General features: G+C 45.3%; 1 protein-coding gene across 6 annotated transcripts in view; it reads left to right on the forward strand.

The window, feature by feature from the left end:
- Window positions 1–27,964, forward strand: part of LYRM9 (LYR motif containing 9) — a 373,929-nt gene that overhangs the window by 331,208 nt on the left and 14,757 nt on the right. For all 6 annotated transcript variants that reach the window (XM_085649863.1, XM_085649860.1, XM_085649862.1 and 3 more), the window contains one exon: window positions 23,600–23,692. In XM_085649863.1, coding sequence (XP_085505989.1) covers window positions 23,600–23,692 — 93 coding nt within the window. The remainder of the gene's footprint in view (window positions 1–23,599; window positions 23,693–27,964) is intronic.

Raw genomic sequence — 27,964 nt, forward strand, 5'->3', positions numbered from 1 at the left:
CTGGGCCATAAATCCCACAGCTTCTCTAAAACTTAGAAACATTATGCCTGCTGGAATTATGCACAGGTTCTACTGGCTTCTGTTTTTCTAATTTTATTTTGTCAGTTGTTAGTAAATCTTGAATATAAGTAGGGAGTTGACTTTTTGAGCAGATTGTTGTGGCTAGGTAGTGCTTTGGCTTTTGGGGATATTTTTAATGGACAACATTGATGTGAACTGTGGAACTTGGTGGTGTTTTCCTGGAACATGTTTCCTTGCAAACCAGTGTGGAGGTTGACTGTCACTCTAAATGGGACATTGTATGTATTTTATAATTGAGCGATTCAAATAGAGTTAATTTTCTGATGTTACTTTGACACTTGTTCTGATTGATAACTTGTTTGTAATGTTTTCATCACAGATAATTAATCAGCATTGTAGTTAGAGGTATCCATCATCTGTTAATATATTTTAAACAACATGGTACATCATATTCTTAAAATGTTTATTTCCCATCAACCCCTTCGCTGCTCGGCCTTTCCGCCCCCTGTGCTACGCCTTTTTTGGGCTATTTGGGGTAGTTCGTGCTTAGGCCCCTGTAACCTTTTGACCACATAAGGTATCCACGCCAAATTTGCGTCCTTTTCTTCCAACATCATGGGGATTCTAAAGGGACCCAGGGTTTGTGAATTCCCCCGGAGGAGACCCAGAAATTAGCCAAAATACAGCTAAAGTTTAGATTTTTGGGAAAAATGGGAAAAAAGTGCTGCAAATGAAAGTGTATTGGTTTTTCCTTGCAAATGGTATCTGTTAGAACCGGCGGTCTCTAGTTGGCAGAGGTATACACTTCTGACAAATAGGGACCTACCAACTCCAGTCAGGGCAAGGGGATTACACCCTCAGATAACCCCTGCTACCCCCTTGGTAGCTTGGCAGAGCAGACAGGCTTATCCCAGAGGCAGTGTGTTAAGCATTTTTGACCACATACAGTAATAAAGTGAATACACTACAGATGGACACGACACAGAAGTTATTATAAAAATAGGATTTTTATATAAGGCTTAGCACAAGACCAAATAACGACAAAAATATACCACAGTCTTAATAAATACTCTTTGGAAGGAAAAATAATAGTTCAAGTAAGGTTTCTTCTTGGCAAATAGTTCTTTAGCAACAAAATTAAGTATTCTTCTGAAACACAGTTCTTTGGCAACAATGTAACCCCCACAGGACACACACGACGTCGAGTCTACTATATTCCCAAGGTTCGGCGTCGACCGCGAGGAGCACTACGTTTGAGCCTGGAGTTGCAACAGACCCCACAAACACAGTACCTTTGGGAATGAAGAAAACGATGATCCACGGCGTCGAGATGTCGGCGTTGAGGTCGGCGTCGATCGTGCCTCGGATTCGGGTCGATCCCCAGCGGCGTCGAGGGCCGGAGCAGCGCTCACAGCGTCGAGATCGGTGTCGATCGTGCCTCGGGGTCGGGTCAATCCGCAGCGACGTCGAGGGATGTCGGGCTGGAGCAGCGCTCACGGCGTCGAGAAGGGCTTCGAGTCGATGCGATCAGCAGCGGCGTCGGGACGGGGTCGCTTGGAGGTGGAGCCGATACTCACTCCTCACTGGCGTCGATACCGGCGTCGAGACGGGGTCACTTGGAGCCGGGGCCGATACCCACTGCTCACTGGCGTTGCTGCTGGCGTCGATCGGGCCCGGCGGCCGGCGTCGAAGGCTCGGGACACTGGAGCTGTTACTCACGATGTCGAACTGGATTCGGCGGCGTCGGCGGCGTCGGCGGCGTCGAGACTGCAGATTTTCCCTTGTGTACTGGAAACAACACTTTCCAGCAATTCAGCAATTCAGTAGATGGTGAAGTCCTTTGGCCCTGTGACTTCAACAGGAGACTGGCACTCTTCCAGCCCTTGGAGATTTTCTAGCAAGCTTTTAGAGAGTACACACCAAGTTCCTCTCTCCTTGTTCCTTGGCAAAAATAAAGAAGCAGCTTTCAGGTTCCTCCACAGCAAAACAGCACTCTGGCAGAAAGGGGAGGCAAGTCCTTAGATCAGCAGGCTTCTTGTCCTTGGTACAGGTTTCCTTGTCAGAAGTGATCTGAGTTCTTGGTTCAGGGGTCCTTTTCTTATACCCCATTTCTCCTTTGTTCCCTTTGTCCAAGCAGGGAAATTCCCACCATCTCAGGTTTGTTGTGGGTGTTGCCAGGCAGAGGCACCTGGCCTATTCACTGAGCAGGGCAGGGTCCTCAGCCGCCCAGCAGGAGGCAGAGCCAGTATTGTCACTGGCAGGAGCAGGGCTATCAGTCGCCCAGCAGGAGGTGGAGCCGGCATTGTGTCAGGCAGGGCAGGCTACTCTTCCCTCACTCTATGTGTAAATGCCTCATTCACCCCACACTGACTCATTCAGACCTCTGGAGCCACCCAGCCCCTGACACACACACCAAACCAGCAGAGACCGGTGGATAGTTGGACAAGAAAATAGCCACTTTCTAAAAGGGCTATTTTCAAACATAGAATTTAGAAACCATCCATCCTAAAGGGTGTGTTATTAAACTCTGAGTTCAGGGATACTAAACTCGACCTGCTACCATGCTCCCTGAGTCAGATAGATTATAATGGAGTTAATAATCCGTCTGCCCATTCTGGCCTATGGGAGGCAGGTAGCCCTTCAATAGTGAAAAACGAAAATGGCTGTAATTCACTATTAGGTCATGCCACACACATCGGGGCATGACCTACCTTTTACCAACAATGCACCCTGCCCTAGGGCCTACCATAGAGGTGTCTGAAATGTGGCAAAGTGAAGGTTTAGAGACTGGCAAGTAGGTTTCCTTGCCAAGTTGACATGGCAGTCAGGGACTGCACGCAGGCGCTGCGGTGGCAGGCCTGAGACACATTTTACACGCGGCTTCTGTGGGTGGCACAACCAGTGCTGCAAGCCCACCAGCAGCAGTTAACTTACACGCCCTTGGCACACGCAGTGCACTAGACTAGGGTCTGAACAGTAAGTCAACCAAGCCAATCATGGTAACACCAATCAATGTAACAATTTAACATAGGGAGCCCTTGCACTGTGGCACTGATCAGCAGTGGCACAGTGCCCAAAGCATTAATCCAGCAAAAACATCGTAAATAGAGGAGGCAAACAGAAAAAAATGGAGGAGAAACTCATGCCAATGATGCCAGGTCTAACAGTATCAAAAAAGGGTTTGTGGGGCTTAAATCAGCATTTTCCCAGCTTTTAGGGAATGACAGACTTTTGTCAGAAAACCAACATTTTTTACACAGTTTTGGCATTTTTATGGGACATAGCCTATTTTTGCTATTTTTTGTGCTTTCGACCTCCTTCCAGTTAATGGTAGAGATGGGTATGAAAGCAATAATGGATCCTGGAAAGATATACATTTTTGAAAAGTAGACAAAAGTCTGAATTCAGCAAGGGGTCATTTGTGTAGATCCTTCAAGGTTTCTTTATAGAAATTAACAGTTAAATAATGGAAAAATTGAAAATTAGTTGAAAAAAACAGCCTTTTGTGTCAACGTTTTCACCTGTAACTTCTAATTATGACAGCTCTTTGAAAGCAATATACCGTTACATCCGCGGGACCTTACTGGTTGTGGAGATATATAGGACTTGTAGGTTCACCCAGAACCCGACGAACCCAGAGCCAAAAACTGAGCAGCGACTTGCAATGGTTTTTTATTATGTAGCGGGTATATAGCAATTAATCTGGGAAAATGTATACATGGAAAAAGTGGTATGAAAGAAACCTATGTATTTCTGAAACGGGATCAAAATATAGAGTTTAGAAACAGTAGATATTTGCACATTTCCGAAATTGGGAACACTAATACTAGCCTAAGAATCATCGTCATTTTTCAAAATGACTTCTTTTTTACACATTGTCTTTCATTTGGAAGGCAGAGATGAATTGAAAGTCAATAGGTAATAACAGTTGCTTTACAAATCTGACCTACCCTAAGTCTCCCGGTAAAAATGGTACCTCACTTGTGTGGGTAGGCATAGTGCCCACGACAGGAAATGGCTCAAAACGCAACGTGAACACACCACATTTTTACAATGAAAAATTACCCTTTTTTTTAAAAGTGCCTAGCTGTAGTTTTTGAATCCTAGCTCAGCCGGCACCTAGGGAAACCTAGCAAACCTATACATTTTTGAAAAGTAGACATCCATGGGAACACAGGATGGTGTGACTTGACTGGCTCTCACCAGGTTCTGTTACCCAGAATCCCTTGCAAACCTAAAAACAAAGTCCAAAAAAACATATTTTCCTCACATTTCTGTGGTGGAAAGTTCTGGAATCTGCGTGGATCTACACATTTCCACCCACCCCGTATTCCCCAAAGTCTTCTGAAAACAAGCATTTACAATGCAATGGTCTCGGCATTGGTAAAGTTAGAGCTATTGGCATTGCTCATTACATTATTTTTGTTTATGTTTTTGTTTTTAAAACATTTAGAGAAACTGCATTGTTATTTACAATGTCAATAGCTTAATCTCTCTCATACAAAACATTTGCAATGTAGGATATTTTGCCATTCATGTTTGAACTGCTGTTGTGGAAAAAGGGAGAAGGGCTGATGACAGAAACTCCATGACTCAGAGACAATTGGCTTGTGCTTCCACATTGTATCGTATTTTGAACATTCTGTGATTAGAAACATATCCCACTTTGTGAGTATATTTTAATGTCAATAACTCATTATAACCTTAAATAATCATGTGTATCCATTGGTTGATTAAACTGGGCAGTGAAATGTCAAACAAATACAAACAATTGGGATGTTTGCGCATTCCGGCCACACCTCTTGCTCCGCCCACTGATCCGATCCTTGGGTTATTCCCGCCCTCTGATTCTCCGCCTACAGTTCCCCTACTTTTTTCCCTCCACTTCGACCATTGGGTTAAGTTAACACCTTGACATCTAAGCCACGTCCTATAAGCACAAGTAAAGAAGGCTGCCTGAGATACCAAAAATGGAGTGTAGTTGCTGCCACTAAAGATGCACCCTATTTTGCGGATTTCTGTTTCACTGGCTGCCTGAGTTGTGAAGGAAGCCACACAAAATGTTTTGCCTGGTCGGTGTGCACATGTGGCTGTGGTGTGAGAGACAAACCTGTTTTCTGCACTCGTCTAGACAAAGTCTGCATGAAACACGAAGCATGACCAAAGGAGTCTGTCCCAGGTTTGAAATCACCCCACCACCACCCCCTCCTAGAAGCGCATCTGGCCCTTTTCCCATTTACAATGCAATGGTCTCGGCAATATTATAGGTAGAGCTATTGGTATTGCTCATTATTTTTTTATCATTTTTGTATCCCTAAATAAATGGCATTGTCATTTCTATTGGCATTAGCTTTTTTGTTGCATATGTGATACCTATTGCATTAGCAGAGAGAGAGTGAGGTAGTGAGATAGAGAGAGTGAGGTATTGAAATAGAGAGTGAGGTAGTGAGAGAGAGTGAGGCAGATAGAGAGTGAGGTAGTGAGATAGAGAGTGAGGTAGATAGAGAGTGAGGTAGTGAGATAGAGAGAGTGAGGTAGTGAAAGAGTGAGGTAGTGAGGGAGAGGGATGTTGTGAGGTAGTGATATATAAGCATAGAGTGATGTTGTGATGTAGTGAAATAGAGAGAGAGGTGGTGAAAGAGAGAGTGAAAGTGAGTTGGTGAGATAGAAAGTGTGAGGTAGTGAGATAGAGAGTGTGTGGCTCATCGATTACAATATAATATACTTTAATGAACTCGAGTGCAACTCGCCCCACCCCCGACGCCATAACCACACTCTTAAACCATCTACCTTACCGAAGCACATATATCACATTGAAATGCCTTTTACAAATGCCTCAGCCTTTCTGCTCCAAGCTCGACAGACGATCCCCTGCCCCCGCGTTTGCAACAATCACTCATTTAGCCCCCAACTAGCCTGCAGCTTCCATCCAACGGAAGGGGGGGTGGGAGCTTTGTGAACACAGACAGTGGGTGGGGGTGGGAGCAAAGCAACAGAAATGTAAACAAGCACAGCACGCGAAAGTGAAAGCGACCGCATTTGGACCAAAAATACACACACTTCAATAAAATATGTATTGCTATCCATAAAAGGCTGGTAGGTCTGGGTACACTCAATTACGGAAGGAAGGGAGGGCGGTCAAGGGATAAACGGTAAGAAAGGGACGGCAGCCAGGGGATAAAATGCAAGAAAGGGAGGGCGGGAGATAGTTAAAAGGGAAGGAAGGCGAGTTGGAAAAAACTCATTATGGAGCGACATCACACTAGCACCCTATGCTCCCCCGTTACCTTCTGCGCATGACCCAGGCCAATGCTCACCTCAACCTCGCCTTTGTCGCCGCCCGCCTTTTCATGGTGGTGTCCGTAGGCAGCTGGGCACTGCCTCCTTTCCGGATCGCGGGAGTTCTCTCAGCACTACACCCCCTGAATCGAGGTTGCCGAGTCGATAACATGCCCAGGCATGTCCTGCAGACGTTCATTTAAGGGCCGTATGGGCGCTTTTCGTGGCAGCCACAGACTGGCCTGCTGATGGGTTTGCGAGTCACTCGGCCTCCCCTTGCGGATGCCGTGGCTACATACTGCAGGCCGCCGGGTAAAGTGATTTAGGAAGCATGCCTTATGGTAATAATACCCACGTTGTTCAAGTCTGTGCAAACTGGAGCAGGAAACAATAGTTTTTGTTGTTAGCGTTGTGAAAGTGAAAGAAACTAAGTATTAAATGTAATGCATCTCTCTTCCAAATATATTACTGCCATTGACTTTAAGGAAATACATCTCAATTGGATACATATATTTTTTCAGGCGGTTTGATCTGATGTGAGGCAATTGTTTTTTTAAGGCTTCTTTCAAGCGGCAGGACTTTCAAGTCCTCTTTCTGGGCCCCGCAGTTATACATTGTAAACTAACCTGACAAAGCAGGGGAGCGAGTCCGAGGCAGTCTGGGAGCTACGGGTCGCTCGCGATCGACCTTTTGGAGGTTCCTGTTTTAAAGTGACATCACGGACATGGCTCAGTGAGTTAAAGGCTTGCTGTTGGTAAATGGCAGTTCAAACTAAGCCTTTTAACACGTGTTTTAGTTGCGGCGTACAAATACAGTATGAAGCGCTAGATTATTTTCTTTCTTACTTTTCTCCGAGCATTAACAAGGGATTTTAGCATAGCCAGGCGCACATGGAAATGGTTCCCACACCAGTCTTGGGGCTAATGTTCCCACACTGCTGGGGCTGCAGCAGCAACTGTGTTGCACTGATTTACAATGCTATCAGCTTGCAGTAGCAAGTATTTGCTGAATGTGTCAGCCTACACCGGCGGGAAGCGAGTGTCCCGGGGCACCGCATGGGTGGGAACAGCAAGGAGATAAAAACGTGCCTCTTTTTTAATGTACAGGTAATGAGTTTCTTCCCTCCAGAAATTAATGCCAGCATATTTTATAGCGTATGTATGTGCATTAAGTTACGGTGTGCAGTTCGCGGTGTACCTTCAGTTTTGATAGAAACTCTTCACACAACAAAAGTGGGAGCGAGACGGGGCACACACACACCCTTCCCCCCCCCTCCCCCCCCCCACACACACACGCACGCGCCCCCACACTCGGCGCTTTATCCTTGCTGCTTCTTGTCACAGTGCCTTATGCAGCCCCTCCGGGACAATAGGCGGTGACCAGACATTTCGCCTTTGAGACAATGGTGCCCTTTGCTGGCTGACAGGCCTCTCAAGACGGCCTTTCTGTTCGACAGATAAACCGTTGCGTTATCTGCGCGGGACAATGCTGCATGAAGTGGTAGCGTCCCTAGCGCCGATATCAAGCAGTCCAGTGTGGTCAGCGCAGAGTCAATGTTGTTCTTTGTAATTTCATGGCACACTCGAGAGCATTCCTGTTGTGTTGAACGGGTCATTCGTATTGTCCCCCCTCCCGCCCCACCTTGGTTTCACCCTGGCTGTAAAGCAGGGGATGGCCTCGAGGGTCCGCGGGGTGGGAGCTGCAGACCCCACCAGAGGGGCGGCAGCTGGATAAAGAGTTGCTGGAGCCCTTCATGGGAGGTCCGGCAGGGCAGGGACGCTGCTGTCGGTGGCAGATGTTAGCCTGGCAGATGTTGCTTGGACCCGAGATTTATCTCTGGGGCGCTCCTCGGGCAGAAGAAGGGCCCACAGGTCAACAGGACGGGTTCGACTTAAAGTGGCAATGTCCCGGGGTAAGGCGAGGTCACCGCGTGCGTCGTGGGCAACCAGTGAAAGCTCTGGGTGTCCCAAGCATCTGGTTTTAACCATGGACCAGCGGACCCCAGTTTACACAATGACAATATTATCTGTCACTGTACTGTGCCCCGAGGCTCCGCTCTGCCCATACCACTGTTTAATTGGTAGATGCGTCCTTTGTGTCACGTGCTGGCGCAGCATTTACAGCCACATGTACTGACAGTACACAACTCTAGATCATTTTGGTAAATAAATTGGAGCGCAGCCTAATATCAGAACATGCTTAACTGCACGAGAGAGGGCTTCCTTGGCCTTACAGGAGCAACAAGGCAGAGCAAAAGGCACACCACCGCCTTTCTCCGAGGCAGCAGAAATGCCTCGGAGAAAGGGAGCGTCGTTTTCGGATTCGGGGGCGTGTTTTGCTGTTGTCTCCTCCCTGAGACTTTTCGCAAAAAACACGCCCCCCGATCCGAAAAGGACGGGGCATGATTGGAGTGACGGGACCTCTTCTCCAATAGCTGGCCAGCATTTACGAGGCCAGCCAATGGAGAACAGGGTAGAAGAGGGGCGGGTTCAAGCCCCTCTTCTCCCAAGTCATTAGGTCTCTCGAGCGAGACTGCGCAAGCGCAGCCTTCGCTAGCCGAGACCTAAAAATGGTACCTCACTTGTGTGTGTAGGCCTAGTGCCCGCGACAGGAAACCGCGCAAAACGCAACGTGGACACACCACAATTTCACTCTGAAAAATTACCCTTTTTTGGCAAAGTGCCTAGCTGTAGTTTTTGAACCCTAGCTCTGCCGGCACCTAGGAAAACCTAGAAAACCTATACATTTCTGAAAACTAGATACCCGGGGGATTCCAGGGAGGTATGGCTTGCGTGGATCCCCCAGTGCTTCCTTACCCAGAATCCCCTGCAAACCTCAAATTTAGCTGAAAAAATCACTTTTTTCACACATTTTTGTGTGGGAAGGTTATGGCATCACCGGGCTGACACAAATTTCCTACCACTCAGCGTTCCCCAGGGTCTCCCGATTAAAAATGGTGCCTCACTCGTGTGGGAGGCCCAAGTACCCGCGACAGGCAAGGGCCCAAAACATTTTTTGATAAGCAATTTTGATGTTGCCTCACTACGTTTTGGGCCCTTGCCTGTTGCGGGTACTTGGGCCTCCCACACGAGTGAGGAACCAGTCCATGCACACCGCCAGCCAAGCGCCAGTCCATGCACACCGCCAGCCAAGCGCCAGTCCATGCACACCGCCAGCCAAACGCCAGTCTACGCACACCGCCAGCCAAGCGCCAGTCCACACACACCGCCAGCCAAGCGCCAGTCCACGCACACCAACAGCCAAGCGCCAGTCCACGCACACCGCCAGCCAAGCGCCGGTCCACGCACACCGCCAGCCAAGCGCCGGTCCACGCACACCGCCAGCCAAGCGCCAGTCCACGCACACCGCCAGCCAAGCGCCAGTCACGCACACCACCAGCCAAGCGCCAGCCTACACACACCGCCATCACATTTAGGATTTTTTTATACAAAAAAGAAAACACAAACAAATTGCAAATAGATACAAATCTACTAACACAAAATCTGAAACTAAATACATTGCACTAATGCCAACCTTGAAACGGAACACATTTTTTTTTAAACACTACAGACCAGGCAGTTTAGTTTACCACTCATGGATGCTCCCAATAATTTTTTGGCGTGTGTTATGTTCTGAAACAAGCAGGCACACACAGGCCAGGGTTAGAAGGACACTCGGGGCAGTACATATGAGTCTCCTTCCGCGTACCTCTTCGCCAACAGACTCTACATCTCCTAGTGGGAAAGTCTTTTGAGGGTGTGGGAGGAATGTGATCAGGAAAGTGGCGATCTTTCAATCGAGCCACCACTCCAACTCTAGGAACACTTTCCTGTTCCACAACAACAAGGCTGCCTATCACAGACTGCTGAAACTGAACAAAAGTCAACTTTGACGCAGGAGAACACTCCTTGAACACAACAAAAGCATTGAAAGTTGCTAAATTGAAATGATGGCTGGCCAACTTCTTATACCAAACGTAAGCCTTACGAATTGCAGTGTAAGGTTCCAACCTCTGATCTGCTCTAGCAACACCACCCATGTGCTTATTGTAATCTAAAATGCACACAGGTTTGCGCACTTCAGCAATCTGACCCCAAAGCGGCACAGGTGAAGTACTCACATCATGGATGGTAGTCAGCATGTACACATCCCTCCTGTCCACAAATTTCACAGCTAGTAGTTCATCACTACGCAAGGAACTGCACCGTCCCCTCTGAAGTTTTTTGCAAACAAGCTCTTTCGGATAACCTTTACGGTTAGAGCGGATTGTGCCACATGCAAAAGTGTCCACTTTATACAATTCCTTAAACAATTGCACAGCAGTGTAGAAGTTATCAAGGTACAAATGGTAGCCTCTGTTAAACAGTCCTCTAGCAAGATCACACACAATTTTCTCTCAAACTCCAAAAGTGGACGGACAACCAGGGGGGTCAATAGTGGAATCCCTACCAGTGTACTCACGGAAATTAAAAACATATGCAGTTCTACTCTTAGACTACATATACAGCTTAATTCCATAGCATGCCCTCTTGCTAGGAATGTACTGCCTAAAAACCAAACGTTCCTTGAACAGGGCCAAAGACTCATCAATAGATATTTCTTTCCCTGGAGTATAGATCTCTGAAAATCGATCTACAAAGTGACACAGTCAGGGTGATCTTGTGGCAATGCCAAAGCATTATCAACAAAATGCAGCATCCGAGGCTAAAGTAAATACCGATCACGAGTCATAATTGCAGGAAATATGGCCGCTGCCATCAAAGGACTGGTAGACCAATATGAAGCCATGGACGGCTTCCTTATCAAACCCATCAATAAACTCAAACCCAAAAACTTCATCTCTTCCAGATTTGCGGGAGTCCACCGGGTAGCTCTAGAGTGGGGCCTAAGTTTGTCACTGTTGTCCCTCAAAAACTGTTCAGCATACAAATTAGTCTGCTCAACAATCTCACCCAAAAATACATCATCCATAAACAACTGAAAAAACTGTATAGGCAAAATAAATTCACAATCCGCTCTACACCCTGCTTCACCACTAAAGGCAGGCAACACTGGCTGCACCATGTTTGGCTCAACCCAGAGTCCAGCACTTCCAGTAAGAAGCCTAGCAGCCTAAGGCTGCAATCCAGATGCCCCTTGCACCATCGGCATAGCAGTATCCTCCTCTAAAACAGTGATAGGTATAGTGGACAACCCAATCTACCATTGAGGGCTCGGGCAAAATCAATGAACAGGTAAGTGTGCCTTCAGGGGATTTATTGAGGTACTTAGTTATGTTATTCTCAGTCACAGTTAGGTGCAAGGTTTGTTATTTACTTGCTAATTAATTGTAAGTTGATAAGACCATCTGCAGGACTAAAAATGTTTAAAGTGGTTGACCCCTTGAGTACTGTTGTTAGGGAAATTCGACAGATTCATAGAAAACGGCCGTATTCACTTTGGCGGTTATATCGGACCCTGAATGGGTCAATCTTATTCTTTAGAGAGCGCAATCATACGAAAACCAGCGTAATTCGCTCTGATCGTGTTTAAAAATTCAGTTTGGTAAGGCGTCTTGATTTGTTGCCAGGAAAACATGCAGACGTAACAGTTTTTCAGTGTGAGGTCTCCTTTGTAAGTAGATTCTCGGGGACACTCGTGGGCGCATCAGCTTACGTGTGCGACAAACGCAACTCGGCGCACACGAAAGCTGATCTCACTATGCCATTCGGACACCAGAGGTGGTGCTCAAGCTTTCCAACGTTTGGTTATCGTGCGTTTTGATAATATCAGTGTCAGATTGATGAACCAGCCTGTGGGGTTTCCGCTTTTACTTTTAATACCTAGACCCAGTATGGAGTATGCCACTGATATGTCTCTGCGCCCTGGTGCTACCTCATTTAGGACCTTGTGCACCGTGGCCCAGTAGTGTCACAATCGCATGCATGTCCCCAACATGTGTAGTAGATCAGAGTTATGTTCCTGGCATCTGGGGCAGATATCTGACACGTTCGGAAACATACTATGCAACCTGCGAGGAGTCAAGTAAGCTCTGTGTACAATCATGAGTTGGATGAACTTGAATTTCGCATTGCGCGATACCTTCCTTGGATATTCTAATATAGTGCCCCATTCTTTGTCCGTGACTTCCCTAGTTAAATCAGTGTTCCATTTACTACGAAGTGCCTGAAGTGGTATCGCTGCTTGCGTTCTAAGTCCATGATATAACCATCTAGTCAGATGGCTACTGTTACCCATTAGATATTGCAGGTGCACTAATGCATGCGTCGGAGGTTCATCTCCGTTAGGCGTCCATGTGGTCCTGATATAACGTGCTATGTTTGTGTGTAGTAAAAACTGCGTATTCGGTACGCCTCGTTCATGTACAAAGGTATCATGATTCATCAGGGTGTTGTCTACAAAGAGCATTCCTACAGTGTCAAGTCCCTCTTCTGCCAATATGGAAATTCGTCTAGTCGATACCTGTCCCAGAGGTCTTTTAATGCCACTTAACAGGATGTTAGGAGCATATGGAAGCGTATTCTTCGTGTAGGACATTGCCTTTTTCCAGTATAGCAAAGGTACCTTCAGCAATGGAGGTGTGTTATGTGGAATCTTACTATTGGGCAACAATAGTGTGTGTAGCTCTCCCTCTCCCAAGTACCTCGAGACATCTCGATTTCCTTTAACCCCTTCAGCGCGGCGCGGATTTCCGCGCCGCGCTGAAGATTCCGTGCGCGGGCGGGGCCATGACGGAGCAGTTCCGTCATGCGCACAGCGCAACCGACGCACGTGACGGAACCGCTCCGTCACAAGCGTCGAACGGGTTAAATTGCGCCCTGTAAGCCAGTATGCCAGCCACTGTAGTTGACCTGCATAGCAATATGCTCTGAAGTCCGGAGCTCCCAGTCCCCCATGTCTAGTGGCTAGTTGTAGTTTGGGCAATCCTATTCTACGTCGGCCCACACCCCAAATCAGTTCTATCAACTATGTGTCTAATGTCTTAAACACTTGCAGTGGGATCATGAGCTGTAAGTTTGTAAAAAGATAGCGCAACCGCTGGAGCATCACCATTTTGGCAATTGCTATCCTGCCAGTCACCAACAATGGAAGAGATGTCCAGAATTTTATTTGAGACCTAAGTGAGTTTATCATACGAGTAATGTTACCTTCTAATACGTCCTCTGATTCCCTATAGACTTTAATACCTAAGTATTTAAAGGTAGCTGTCGCTATTTGGAATGACCACTGTCCAAATTGTAGTAAGCCTCTTGCATCATGTTCTTCAGTTTTTCTTTCTTTGTTGCTTTCTTTCTTTCCTAAAATCTTTGATTAGATGTTTTGTAAAATTCTGATTATATCCTGTGATAACTTATAAACCATTCAATGTTTTTCTGTGTTTTAGAAAAAAAAGAGAATACATTTCGACCTGATAAAATTTTCAGCATTTAACATTAACGACCTTTGCTTTTTATATAATTGATTATTTATTTGCTAACTATCATAAAAAGCAGTGTAAAAATCATACTTCCCTCTGAGCCTCTGGTTATCAAGACATTCCTGTAGTTCTTTGGGTAGTTTGATTCAATAACACTCCTCTTTGTACATTTCTCAAAATGTAGAAACCCACCAATTTGAACATGTTTTAGACAATTGTTTATTTCATGTACATCCTGTGGATCGCAATATTTATTCTAGCGTTCCTATTCTACTATTCTATGGTATTTTCCGTTTTTAAAATGACATTTTTATACTGATTACATTATTGTGATTTCTAATGCATTGAAATCAAATTTTTAGTAATTCTAATCCATTAACATCTTAAACTTTGAAATGTTAATCCATCAAAATCTGTTTTCCAATTCTATGTGCCACAGCTGTGGTGACTTCATTTTTGTTGAGTGTTGATTCCAATCTTCAGTGAAGAAATCTATCACCTCAGCCTTTTTCCACAAAATGAACAGCTCTTTAACTCTTACAGTGACTTTTAAAAAAAAAAATTCTTTTTATTAACAAAAGTGGAACAAAACGGTCACTTTCACATTTCAGAGCAGTAGAAATACAATGGTACAGCCATCAATCGATTGGCGGATATGCAACGCAATATATATAAGAGAGTAAAAGAGAGCAGGTTCTCATTCATAATTTCATTGGGACAACAGTGCTTCAAGGGGCGGGGAGATTGGGGGCTCACAGATATGGCCTCGGTAAGCGTTCCAGGGAGACCATATCGACACCCAACTCTTGGGGCAACCTCTTGAGACATAGACTGTCTTTTCCTGCAACATGCACCAGTCCATGTCTTTTTTCCATGCTCCAAGCCATGGTGGTGCCTCCGCCCCCCACAAGCGGGCAATGTTACGTTTCGCCACTGTAAGCCCCAGCGTTGCCCACTTTTTGCCCCTCACTGGCAGGTCCGTGGGCTCCCAGATGTTTAAGAGGCATAGCTTCGCTTCGGGCCGTAAACGAATTCCCCACACCTCACTTATACAGTCATGTATCTTTGCCCAGTATGCTTGGACCTGTGGGCATTCCCATAACACATGAAGAAATGTCCCCCTGTCCCCACACCGCCTCCGTCAGAGCCCATCCACGCTCCGCCCCATCAATTCCACCCTAGTGACGGAGACATATGCCCGATGTAGTATTTTAAGTTGGATCAGGCGCAGTTTGGCCGAGATCGCCACCTCCTTAGGGGAGGAGAGCGCTTCCCTCCACTCCTCCTCATCAATTTCCAGGCCATCCGCCTCCCACCTCCCCCTGAGGGGCCCCATTGGATCCGGGGAGAGGTGCACGAGTTTTTTTGTAGGTGAGGGATATCGCCCTTTCCGGCAAGTGACCGTCTAGCAGTCTGTCCTCTAGAGGGGAGGATTCCGGGAGAGGCGTCCCCGATGGGATGTTGGTTGTGAGTGAGTGGCGGACCTGCAAATACCGGAAATATTCTTTCTGTGCTAATTCGTGTGACTGTTGTAGGGCGGTGAAGGACAGCACACCCTCAGCCCCCCAAAGGTCCCCAACACGGGAGATACCGATTAGATCCCAACTGCGGAATCCCTTGGTGCGCCCCAGTGACCCGAGCTTCTCCGACACCCAGAGTGGGGTAGCCTTCGTCAATTTATCAGTTCAGCCCAGCTTTCGGTTCACAATATGCCACAGTTGGACCGAGTGTTGTGTAGGTCCCGTTAGGGGAAATTTCCCGGGGCGCGAATAGAGTGCCGCCTCGAAGTTCCCTCCGGGGAGAAGCCATCTATCCATCCCGTACCCCGGGTCGTCCCCACTACTGTACGTGCCCTGGTTGATGGCTGAGCGATGTGCCACCCAGTAATATTTGCGGATGTCTGGCAGGGCTATGCCCCCGTCGTACCACCCCAAGGTAAGCTTTTGGAGAGCTATACGTGGCGCCCCATTCCAGAGCAAGTCCTGCTGGGCGGCTTCAATATCGGCAAAGTATCTGTGTGGCACCAAATCCGGGTAATTTTGAAGCGCATAAAGAAACCGCGGTAGGGCCATCATTTTGAAAAGGGCCGCTCGCCCAAGCAAGGTCAACGGGAGCTTCCTCCATACAGCCACGTCCCTCGGAACCTCTGCAGCGGCGGCCTGAGATTCACATCAAAGCGTTTTTTTGCATCCCCGGAAATGTACATTCCTAAATATCGGAATCCCTCCATGGCTACCTGAATCGGGCACCCACGAGGGAGAGTAGGGGGGGCCCCGCGCAACACATAAAGCAGCGATTGCCCCAGTTGATACTGTAGCCGGAGTTTTTCCCAAAGCTGGTAAGGATATCTAATGCAACCCGGAGCGATTTTGCCGGGGAGGCCAAGTAGAGCAGGACGTCATCTGCATATAGCGAGATTCTGTCCTCCCATCCCTCCGCCTAGCGCAGCCCTCGTATCGATGGATCCTGTCTTATCCAGGCCGCCAGTGGCTCGAGGCAGAGCGCAAACAGTAAGGGCGAGAGGGGGCAGCCCTGTCTCGTCCCCCTCTCGAGTGTGAAGACCTTGGAGCCCCTTACAGTGACTTTTAAGCAGCTGGGTGGAACATCTAAGTTAATTTATATAGAATGTTTTTCAGTATGCAATTTGCTACAGAAAGAAAGGCCAATGTCCGTCTCTGTGCTGTCAAAATTGTTCCTTCGAATGACAGATAACAACAACAGCATTGGTGCATGATCTTCGACAAAGTGCCTTCAGCCTCAAAGCTCTCTTGGAAATCTGAAGATTCTCTCTCCCCTAAAATGCCAGTGCATCAGTCTTCTATATCGTTCTCATAATAACATTGAGAACACTAGGCCTCATGATTTGTGATGTAAGGTGTAAAAAAGAGGTGTGTGAATTTCTACTGCATATTTCCTCACTGTGCTTTATAAATTATCTACTGGCGATCGCCAGTAGATAGTTATAGTTAGAACCTAATTTCCATAGGAAAATAATTTTTTGATGTGCTTATAACTTTGGCGTCGTTTGACGAATCTTTATGAAATTTTCCAAAAAGTTCCTCTTTTCAGATCAGGTCCTATCTTGAAAGTTTGGGGGTGATTTTTCAAGGGTGGGGCTGAGAAAAAAGGGGTGGTCCCAAAACATGTTTTCTCCATATAATGCCCATAGTAAACTTTAGACAAGGCTACAGGTCAAACTGCTGAACGGAATTACGCCAAATTTGGCAGGGAGAAAGGTCTTAGTCCAGACACCACGCTTTTGTTGAAATGGTGTGAATCCATTCAGTAGTTTTTGAGATATTGAAGGAAAAAAATATACATATATATATCTGGGCGGAGCCTAACTCACAAGCACAAGCTTGCCTCTGATTGGCTGCTAACACTTCAAACCAGGAAGTGTTAGCAGCCATCTTGTGCCTCGTTTCGAGTGAAAATAAAACAAAGGTCTATGTGGGAGGGCACTTGGCCCTCCCATAGCCCCGAGGAACAACCCCCTGGGGCTTCTTTTTTAATGTGTGGGGGTTTGATTAATTGTTCGCGGGAGGCACACGCCCCACCCCGCTGCCCCGGGGACCGCCACCCTCCAGGCTTTAGAAAAAAATATATCGGTGTGGGGGGCTCTAGCCCCCCACACGTCTCGGGGACCGCCACCTCCCCGGGGCACTTAATGTTGAGATATTGGGGTCCGTAGCAGACCCCCGTCCCCAGGGACCTCCACCTCCCCGGGGCTTTGAAACAATGGGACGAGGGGCCGTGCGGTCCCCCTCCTGGAGCCCTTGATGGCCTTGGGTACCGCCACCCCCCAGGGCCGGCTCCTGCTGTGTCCCGGGGTGCACACCCCCGGGACGCTGTTGTTTGCAATGACAGGGCTGCCATTGCAAACTCTGCTTTACTTCATTGAAGCGAGAGCAGGAAACCCAGCTCTCGCTTCAATGAAGCAAAGCGCAATTGCTTTTCCATAAGGGGAGCTGCATGTCAGCAGCTCCCCATGTGGAAAAGCCATGCCCGCTCGACCGCGGGGTAATTGGGGTCCCCCCACGGTCCCCAACGGATAGGGCCGGCTCCGGTGGATGGGGTCCCCGGGGCCAGAAGTGGCCTAAGGAGGGGAGCCACAAGGCACCCCTTCAAATATATTAAAAAAAGAAAAAAATACTGGCCATGCCCCGGGGATGGGGTTCCCGGGGCACAAATTGGCCTCGGGAGGCGAGGGCACGTGGCCCCCTTCCTGTTTTTTTTTTTTTTTATAATGAAAAAAAAAGAGCAGGTTCTGGGGGATGGGGTTCACAGGGCCACAATTAATGTAAAAAAAAAATTAAAAATATATATATTTTTTAAAAGCTGGTATCGCAGTTAGGCCCCGCCCCCTCCATGCAGCACTCAGCAAACGCACCCCTGGCGCATTGTAAGTTGGGGAATTAATTCCCCTTGAATACTGAGGATCCCTGGGGGCCAACTAGCGCACCAGGTACCTCCAGAATGCGCCAGGGAGCTGCATTGCAGAGAGGTGTTCAGAGACCACGCCCCTTTTTACACCTCTCTGCAACGCAGCTCTGTGGCGCTTACTGGAGGTACCAGGTGGGCTAGTTGGCCCTCAGGGACCCTCAGGACTCAAGGGGAATTAATCCCTCAATTTACAACGCGCCAGGGGCGTGTTTGCACAGTGGTGCAGGGAAGGAGCGGGGCCTGGCATACCAAGTGTGCAAACGCACCCCCTGGCACATTGTAAATTGGGGGATTATGTCCCCTTCAATCCTGAGGGTCCCTGGGGGGAACTAGCCCACCAGGTACCTCCAGTATGCGCCAGGGAGCTACGTTGCTGTCAGGATCCCTAACGTGAGTTCCAAGACGAAGCGCAAGGGATGAAGTTCAAGAGGCGCTTCGGTGTGGAATAAGCTTCAATGGTCGAGTTGGTGGCATGCCCGCAATTCCAAGATGGCCGCTAAGGCGCTGGGGTCTGCGGTCTAGTTGTTAGGAAATTCAGAGAGACTGTGTGACGCGCACACGCCTGAAGTATTTCGCACTTCACTAAGACATTCCCTCAGAGAAGTCAGGTTCCGCGAGTGTTCCCAGTTTGAAGTGAATTCTTTTAGAGTAGAAGTTTTTCTTGAGAGCAACCCTTGGTGAACCACTCTTAGACAAGAATCCGTTACTTACCGAAGAAGAAAGGAAGACGCTTGGAATCCGAGAAGGACAACTTACGGGAGTCGAGTACGGAGTCACCTCGTCTCTTCAGAAAACGAGTGAAGACTTCAGCCGCGCCCTGAAAAAGAACAAGTAGAAAGCTAAGTGAATTATAGGAAGAATTTACAGGCACATTAATGTCAAATAATGTTTAGTGATGAAGAACCGCTAATAATAATTAAAGACTTACTGTCGTGAGCAGCGATAAGCGTTCAGAGTCCTGTAAGAGAAAAAGAGAACATTTATGAATATTGTGAAAAGGCCTAGATAGATGAAAAGACAACAAACAGACTAAGAAAAGTAAACTAGAGAAGAAACGAGATAGACTCACCTGAGTTAACCCAACACAGTGATAACCTGAGGAGAGAAAACACAGGAAGAGATTATCAAAAAGACGACAGCTTAGAATATAAAAGAAAAAGCAGAACAAAGAAAAAACTACGAGAGGAAAGAGAAAGCTACCACTAAATTAAAACTACTGGTAGGTTTTAAAAAGAGAGTAGAAGCATAACACATAAAAGATTGAAAAGCTTGACTAATAGATACATGTTTTACAGATAAGTAGCAACAGCAATAACAAGAAAGGAAGAAGTCAGAGTCTGACAGGAAGAGCAGCACAGAGTTCAGGATTCTGGGTAGGTAGCGAACACAAGAGAAAAGAAAGGAAAAAGATACGATAGAGTAGAGAGGGAGAAATAATAAATTGTTGTGTGTTTAGTTACTTTTAGGAGTCTTCAGTAGCAGACCGAAAGCAGAAGAAGAATTCCAGATAGGAAACCAGAAGGTCCAGAACCAGTCTCTTCTTATTGTTTATTATTTTATCCACTTTCCCCCTTCCCCCTCACTAATCAGTTGGCGCCAAAGCATACCTTGGGGCCGAGTGGTTGGTAGGGGGAGTTGGGAAGCTAGCGACTTCTGTTCCTGTGCAAGACAACAGTAATCAGCGAGAAGCTGAAGGGGAGCTCTGACAGTTGCAGAGCGGTGTTCAGAGGTCACGCCCCTTATTACACCTCTCCGTAACGCAGCTCTGTGGCGCTTACTGGAGGTAGCTGGTGAGCTAGTTGGCCCCTAGGGACCCTTAGGGCTCAAGGGGATTTAATCCCCCAATTTACAACGTTCCAGGGGGCGTGTCTGTACAGTAGTGCAGGGAGGGGGCGTGGCCTGATGTGACAAGTGTGCAAACGCGCCCTCTTTCACGTTTTAATTTGGGGAATTAAGTCCCCTTGAATCCTAAGGGTCCCTGGGGACAACTAGCCCACAAAGTACCTCCAGTAAAGTGACACAAAGATGCGTTGCAGAGAGGTGTAAAAAGGGGCATGGCCTCGGACCACTACGCAGCTCTGTGGCGCTTACTGGAGGTACCTGGTGGGCTAGTTGGCCCCAAGGGACCGTCGGGATTCAAGGGGAATTAATCTCCCAACTTAAAACCCGCCAGGGGGTGCGTTTGCACAGTGGTGAAGGGAGGGGGCATGGCCTGAGGTGACGTGTGTACTTATGCAATCACTCAGCCAAAACCCAAGCACTTATACATTCAACATGCACTCTCCTTGCAGCACTCTAATCATCCAGTCACTACCCATGCACTCATGCAATGACCCCTGCACTAACTCATGCTCTGCTACAATATCCTGAGCAGTACCCATGCAGTCCAGCCATCGCACTCTCACTACCCATGCACTCCTCCAATCACCCAACCAGCACCATGTACTTATGCAATCACTCCACCAAAACCCAAGCACTTATAAATTCACCATGCACTCTCCTTGCAGAACTCTAATCTTCCAGTCAGTACCCATGTACTCATGGAATGACCCAGGCACTAACACATGCACTGCTACAATCCCCTGTGCACTACCCATGCAGATCTCTAACCACCTACACAGTACTGATTCACTCATCCAGTTACCCAGGTTGTACCCATGCACTCCAGAAATCCTCTGTCACTACCCATGCACTCCTCAAATCACCCATCCAGCATCATGTACTTATCCAATCACTCCGCCAAAACTCAAGCACTTATAAATTCACCATGCACTGTCCTTACAGCAATCTAATCATCCACTCAGTACCCATGTACTCATGCAATGACCCAGGCACTAACTCATGGCAAATACAGAGGAGATCATGCTAATCACAGGGATACTCCGACGCACAGTGTTCCCTAGTGTATGTAGGTGTTTTCACTGTATTCTAAGTGTCTTTTAGCAAAGCACTGGCTCCGGTCCTGGTTAGTCAGTCAGTTACCACCAGTACCCGTCAGTAAAAAGTTGGGGGCACAGGAGGACTTTCTGCCCCTCTGTTGATTCCTTCTGCACATCTCTTGCTTCTTCATGCACTTTTCTTCGTCTTTCTGGACTTCTGTTACCTCTTTATGTATTTGTCTTACTTCTTTCTGTGCTTTTCTTCCTCTTTCTTCACATGTCCTACCTTTTTAGGCATAGTAAGAAATTAGCATTCAAAAAACCATTGAAATTCAATGAAAAAACCATAGGTTTCATGCACGTTATAGTTAGTTGGACATTTCACTCCCACAAAACCATAGAAATTCCCCTGTTATAGTTAGTTCAGCTAACTATAACTCGCGTCCCCGCAATGCACTGCTGATGATGTCACATATTACATCATTCATGACATGGTCAGTGACATCACTGATGACATCACTGATGACATCTCAAATGACATCACTGATGACATCATCCACGTCAAACTCTGATGCACCTCCTCACACTCTAATATAACCTTTGATACACCCACTGTAAAATACAGACTACCATTTTTGAAACCATCGACACACCAATACCAGTTACTACATACGCACTCACTGATTCCTAGGTCTACACACACTTCTACTCATTCACCCATACAATCACTCCTACATACAGTCACTCATCAGTACAACATTATCATATGCACTCAAACACCTATACAGACACTCACACACCACCACTCTCCCATGGAGTTATTCATACACCTAGTCAGTCATGCAAAGAACCAATCACACTCCCATTTCCTCACCTATGCAGTTATACACACACCACCTCACTTATTCAAACATATACTAACACATACTTCCTCTCTTATACAATCAGTGATACAAGTACTCACGCATCCATACAGGCACTCTCACAATCACTGACTCTCACATATAGTCATTTATATACTCCAACTCTCACACACACTGCCTTTTACATATGTAGTTACTTGGACATGTACCACTGAGACATCCAGTCTCTCACCAACACACCCATACACACACTCACCCGCCCATGCAGCTGTTTCCACATGCACTCTTGGACCCATACATCCAGTGAATCAACCACTCACCCATCTATGCATAGAGTCACACACCTCCCAGCCACACACACACTCAGTCTCCCATACAAATACTCAGGCAACCAATCAATAACACATATAGACAATTGTGTAGATACTGACCAACACATGTAGCGGCTTACACAACAACAGACATACTGATACACTTGTTCAGACAGTTTAGTCAATAACCCATGCATTCAGTAAGACACATTTAATCACTCACTTATAGACTCAGTCACGCACCTAATAAATCCTTCATCCACACACTTATACACCCACTCATTCTTCAATACACCTTGGCATATATATAAAACATATTTAAACTTTACAGAAACACACAGTCACTGGCTGATGTCTTCAGTGATGCCATCAGTGATGTCATTTGAGATGTCATCAGTGATGTCACTGACCATGTCATGAGTGATGTAATATGTGACGTCATCCGCAGTGCATTGCGGGGGCGCGAGTTATAGTTAGCTGAACTAACTAGAACGGGGGAATTTCTATTGTTTTGTGCGAGTGAAATGTCCAACTAACTAAAACGTCCCTGAAACCTATAGTGTTTTCAGTGAATATTATATGAATACATAACATAAGAGAAATTGATGCATTATGAACCTTTGTCAAAGCATTGCATTATATAATGAACATTCATTTTGAAATAATCAACAAAACATGCATTTGTAAATGATAATATCCATACAAGTACATTAATTAGTGAGCTGTATGAGGAGCTGCAAAGATGGGAAAAAGCACACCTATCCTCAGATATCTATTTTAAACATTACATGATGCTTGCCTATTGGTCACCACATTTACCTTAAAGATATTGAGCTGTTTACAACACTGTCCAAATCATAATGCGGCTCATTGTGTCTTTTGGTCAGGTTTGCATTATATAGATGCACATGGATACATGCAAAATAGAAGGATGGGCATTAATTCAGCCAGAACCTATGCCGAGTGGTTTACTGGTATCACATTGTACATTGATGTGGCTGACTCAAAATGTAGTGTTGAGACTACAACAACCAAGATAGAATGGGAACATGCACACAGAATAGTTGATTTTCATATCAAAATTAAAAATATATAAATCAGATTATCCATATTTACAATTTTATGCACAGGGAACTGAGGTGGTTTGGCCACAATGACTAGAGTTTTTCTTCAAATTGAGAAACTGGGATTTTAATCTTGTAGCTTCCCTCAAGATGGGCACATGGTTTGCATCCAAGCATCCGTAGCCATGCACCTCCCATTTATTTTAAGTGCTACAAGCATACAACTCTTATTGAAGTATTTGACCAGTGACTGTTCCCCTCATAATGCTTCTCTTCTATTTGTCATTTAAACTTGTGTATCACTGTACTCTTTGTTCAACAGAGTTTTCGAGCTCATGCAGATGAAGACGATCCTGAGCGGATCCAGCAGATCATTAAAAGGGCCATCGAGGACGCTGACTGGGTCATGAACAAAGTAGGTCTGCGGAAACGATTGCCTTGACTTTCTTAGCTCGCTACCGAGGAATAGGTGACTTCTGTATCTTTTTTTAGTTTCCTTTTTAGAGTTTAACCCATCATCCTTACTAGATAAGTGCCTTGGCAAATGTACATGTTCTCGAAGGCTTGACCTTAGTAAATAGCTCAGTTTATTTGAACTGGTCTCAAAAAAGTGTTTATTGGAATACAACTATATATCTTCATACCTTTGGACTTTTCCTCTATAACAAGACTCTTTGAAAGTGGCATGTTTGCATTCAAACTAAAGAAGCAAACACCTGAAAGTATAATCACTTCACAAAATGTATGTGGAACTGGGTCAACCAGTAGGAGTCAGGGTTGATGGACTCTGCAGAGGTTTAGGGAGAGAGAGGTGGTTGGAGGCAGAAATTACTATCCGGCATCTAATTAATATTACTTTGCAGACATCTGCCAGATCTCTGCTAATCTAGTTCTATGTTTGTACCTTAAATCCTGTATTGAAAAGGTTTGTGACCTGCAATCTAGGAGAGGTACTGCTTGTTGTTTCGTGTCCTTTACCCTAGGCTTGAGTATCCTAATGCTTGACAAATTTCAGGAGCATGTTAAAAACTCTGAGCATATAACAGAATGCATACCGAGAGGTAGAGTCATTTTAGTGATTTCATTTATGTAGCAGGGCAGGCTTATCTACACCTGCTGTGTTACATGTACAGCAAGAGCTCTGTGCCAGCTAATAGTTTATTTTTTAAAGCATGTCTTGAACAATGTGAATGAGGTTGCCATTTAGGTGAGAGTGAGTTCTAAATTTTTAGGGCTTTGCCCAAAGAGGAACACACCTTTGTGGAGTTTTTCTTATACTTTGGAATGATATTTTCTTAGGGCCTGACTTAGATCTTGGTGGACGGGTTACTCCGTCACAACGGTGACAGATATCTGGTCCGCCGAAATATAATTCCCATTATATCCTATGGGATTTATATTTCGATGGATGAGATATCCCTCACTGTTGTGACGGAGTAACCCGTCCGCCAAGATCTAAATTGGGTACTTAGTCTTTACTTTTTTCATCTAAAGTCTGTTTTCATCCAGGTATTTTGGGGTGGCCTTGAGTAATGGCACAGACATCCAGTTCAAAGATGTCAAAACTTAAGTAATGTAATCAAATTTTCTTGCAACAGATAGACAACAGAGCAGTGGACTGTTTTTAATGGTGCAAGTTAGGTCTTAGTGATGACTGTTTAAATCACAGGCATATTCCATTCTGTATATGACCATTGCTTGAATTGGGTTCTTCAAATCAGATCTGTGGAGGAAATATCTAATTTTCCATATGGTTCTGAAATGGCAGTTTCCACCTTTTTTGCGATCGACTGTATGTGGCTGCCTAGGTTGAGTTTTGAGTCTAGGATGAAACTCCGTAATTTTGCTTAAGAGATGTATTTAGATTCAGTCCCCGTTTTAGTTAAGATGTTAAGTCCACTTTGTCGGTAATTCACATTTTTATTTTGTTGAAAGAACAAGGAACTCTCTTTTTGGGGAGATAACCTGTAGTGTCCTAATTCCCATTCAGGTTGCATTTCGAATGTGCTTGTGATTACGGGTAGGAGGCTATTTGGATAGTACATTCTTAGGTTTACCTGGGAATTACCATCTTATTTGTGAAAGGCAAATATGTTTTTGCAGCAGTTCACCTAAAGATTCCATAAAGATTGAACAGGTTGAAGATAAGTTGGCAATTTTGGCCTGTCCAAATAAGTTAGGTAGGACCAGGACTAGTTCAGAAAGTGTCTTTGAAAAGTGAGAAGGATATCTTGGCCGATTAATATCAAGAGATGAGAATAAGTCAAGTCACACTAGGTGACATGCATTTCCTTTGTCAAATGTTGGATGGAGCTGTCTCGGATTACAAGGAAGCTTGTTTTGGTACATTGCCCTGATATGATTGCAGACTGAATACTCCCTAGGAACATGTTGTTGATGTGCTTGTTAAGATGGATGGCCACACACCTTTTGAGTATTTGTGCCAGGTTTAGGAGGCCAGTGATAGACCTGAAAATGTAAATTTGGGGAAGGTCGGCATCAGTCTTCGTTACTTAAGGTGGACATTGTTGATTTGAGGGAGTCTGATACAATACCATCTAGAGTGAGGTGTTAATGTAGAATAACCCGAGGGGTATACTTATAGCCTTGTGTTAATTGGCCTTTGATGGAGGGATGGCATAGTCAGATTATTGTAATGGCTTTTTTCAATGCTTTGTAGAATGACAAGAGTTAAAACACGCCCTTCAGTTCAGAGGCCCCTACGGGTGACAATCAGCCAAATTTGTTATTTAATGTTATCAGTGCCAGTCCCTTTCCTGGGTAGTGTTTTCATTTGCAGCGTAGCTGGTAAATTTGTTTCAACTGGATTCTTTGAGCTGGTAGACGGGAGTTGAAGAGTGTTGTTTCAGGAGACTGAATAACTCTTTATGGAGGTTTCTAGATATATTTATTCTGTTTTAAGCAATGCTTAAATAGAAACGTTGTGTACATGTTCTTTGAGATATTCAGTTCTTTGAGGGTGGGTTCAGATGGGTGCGTCCTCCCTTTTGTTCCCAGCGTTGTCAATTTTTACCTTGGTGTGTTCCTGTTAGAACTACCACTGGTAGGTTTTTCTTGCTCTTTGTAATGTCATAACATAAGGGGTAAAGATGTCAAGTATGCGAGTAAAGTTGTGGTTGTGTTTTCTGTCAAATAATTTATGCCCAGCAAGAGGAGTTTGAGCAGTATTTAAGGAGGTAACCGTATCCCTGAACACTTTAAGATCCATATTTTTGAGGTTTATAGTAGTTTTGAGTTTTTCTGTTTACAGTGTCCTGCTTAGGGGATTTAGTAATAAATAAAAGGAAGGTATAAATAGTATTAGGGAGTATATATATATATATATTATCAGACTGTTCTAATGAGTCTAGAGTGTGCACAATATCTTGCCGGGCCTTTATGAGGTAATCCTGGGCCGTTCTGTGTGTGGCACTCCGAGTACTTGATGAGCCACTTTTCATCCAGAGAGGCTTTCAGTTTGCCACTTCTCTTGTTGTCTTTGTGACAGCATATGTTATAATCGCCAATTAATACGTTGTCACAATGGGAGAGGAGTTTGTTTACAATACATTGGATAAGATCATTATTAAAATCATTATTCTTGCACTGAATGACAGATAACCTTTATTCTTATATGTGTATTGCAATGTGGAGGAAGACTGTGGTTTGATACAGCAGCTATTTGGGGTGTTCTCCCTAGATGAGTGGCTCCTCTTCCTGCCTTTGCAGATCTGTCTTTAGGCAGAATGCTGCAGCCATTCAGTAGAAGTGTGCTGATTACAGGTTGGGACTCTGGGATCTTGGTGAATGCTATAAAATCCACATCTCCGGTGTGTACTAAATCTGAGAGAGCTGGAGAGTTTGCCATTTCAGAGCTGCAGTATATTAAGGCACATTTTAAATATGTAATTATGTATTGTGGTTGGATTTGGCAGATCCTTGGTTAAGTGAATGTGAGGTTGTTTTCACAGACTGGTCTTATGTTGACCTTGTAATGTCTAGCCCTTTGTGTTGGCTAGAAGGGAGGTTCTTCAGGAAGAATTGGAGCGTTACAGAATTCATTTAAGATGAATTGAGATATTGTGTTGATCGGAAAGGTGGTAGTCAGGGTGGCTGAATTTGAAGGTGGAGATTCCAGGCAAATAAGTATGTCTACGACAAGAATGTAGAGGGCTGATCTGAAGGATTGATTCTGAGTGCAAGACATTTTTCCTGGGGACACAATTTGTAATATTGTCGAAGTGCATATTTTTTGTGTGAGGGCAGGTGGGATGAGTTTAAGGCATTGGTGATACTGCAAGCCGCAGGTGGGAGACTACTAGAGAAGGTAGCAATATCGGATTTAGAGCTTTGCACATTAGTAAGATCATGTCATCAGCAGCAGATAGGTATCCTATTTGGGTACAGAATCACCTTTGATGCAAAATCAATAGAAATGTGGTTAAAAAAATTAGGACTATGATCACATTTGGGTGCAGTCTCATTTTGTTACAAAAGTATATTTAGGTGTACAAATTATCATTCATGTGTAAAATTAATACCAGTTTGATATCGTAATTATGGTGCAACACATTTGGGAAGAGAAATGCATTTATATGTAAAAACTGCCTTGGTTCACAGCCCCCTGCAATATGGGTTCACAAAATTAAGAGTAAATAAATATGCACATAGAAAATCAATTATTCGG

The sequence above is a fragment of the Triturus cristatus genome, chromosome 3_2 (genome assembly GCF_964204655.1).
Source record: "Triturus cristatus chromosome 3_2, aTriCri1.1, whole genome shotgun sequence".
Classification (NCBI taxonomy): Eukaryota; Metazoa; Chordata; class Amphibia; order Caudata; family Salamandridae; genus Triturus; species Triturus cristatus.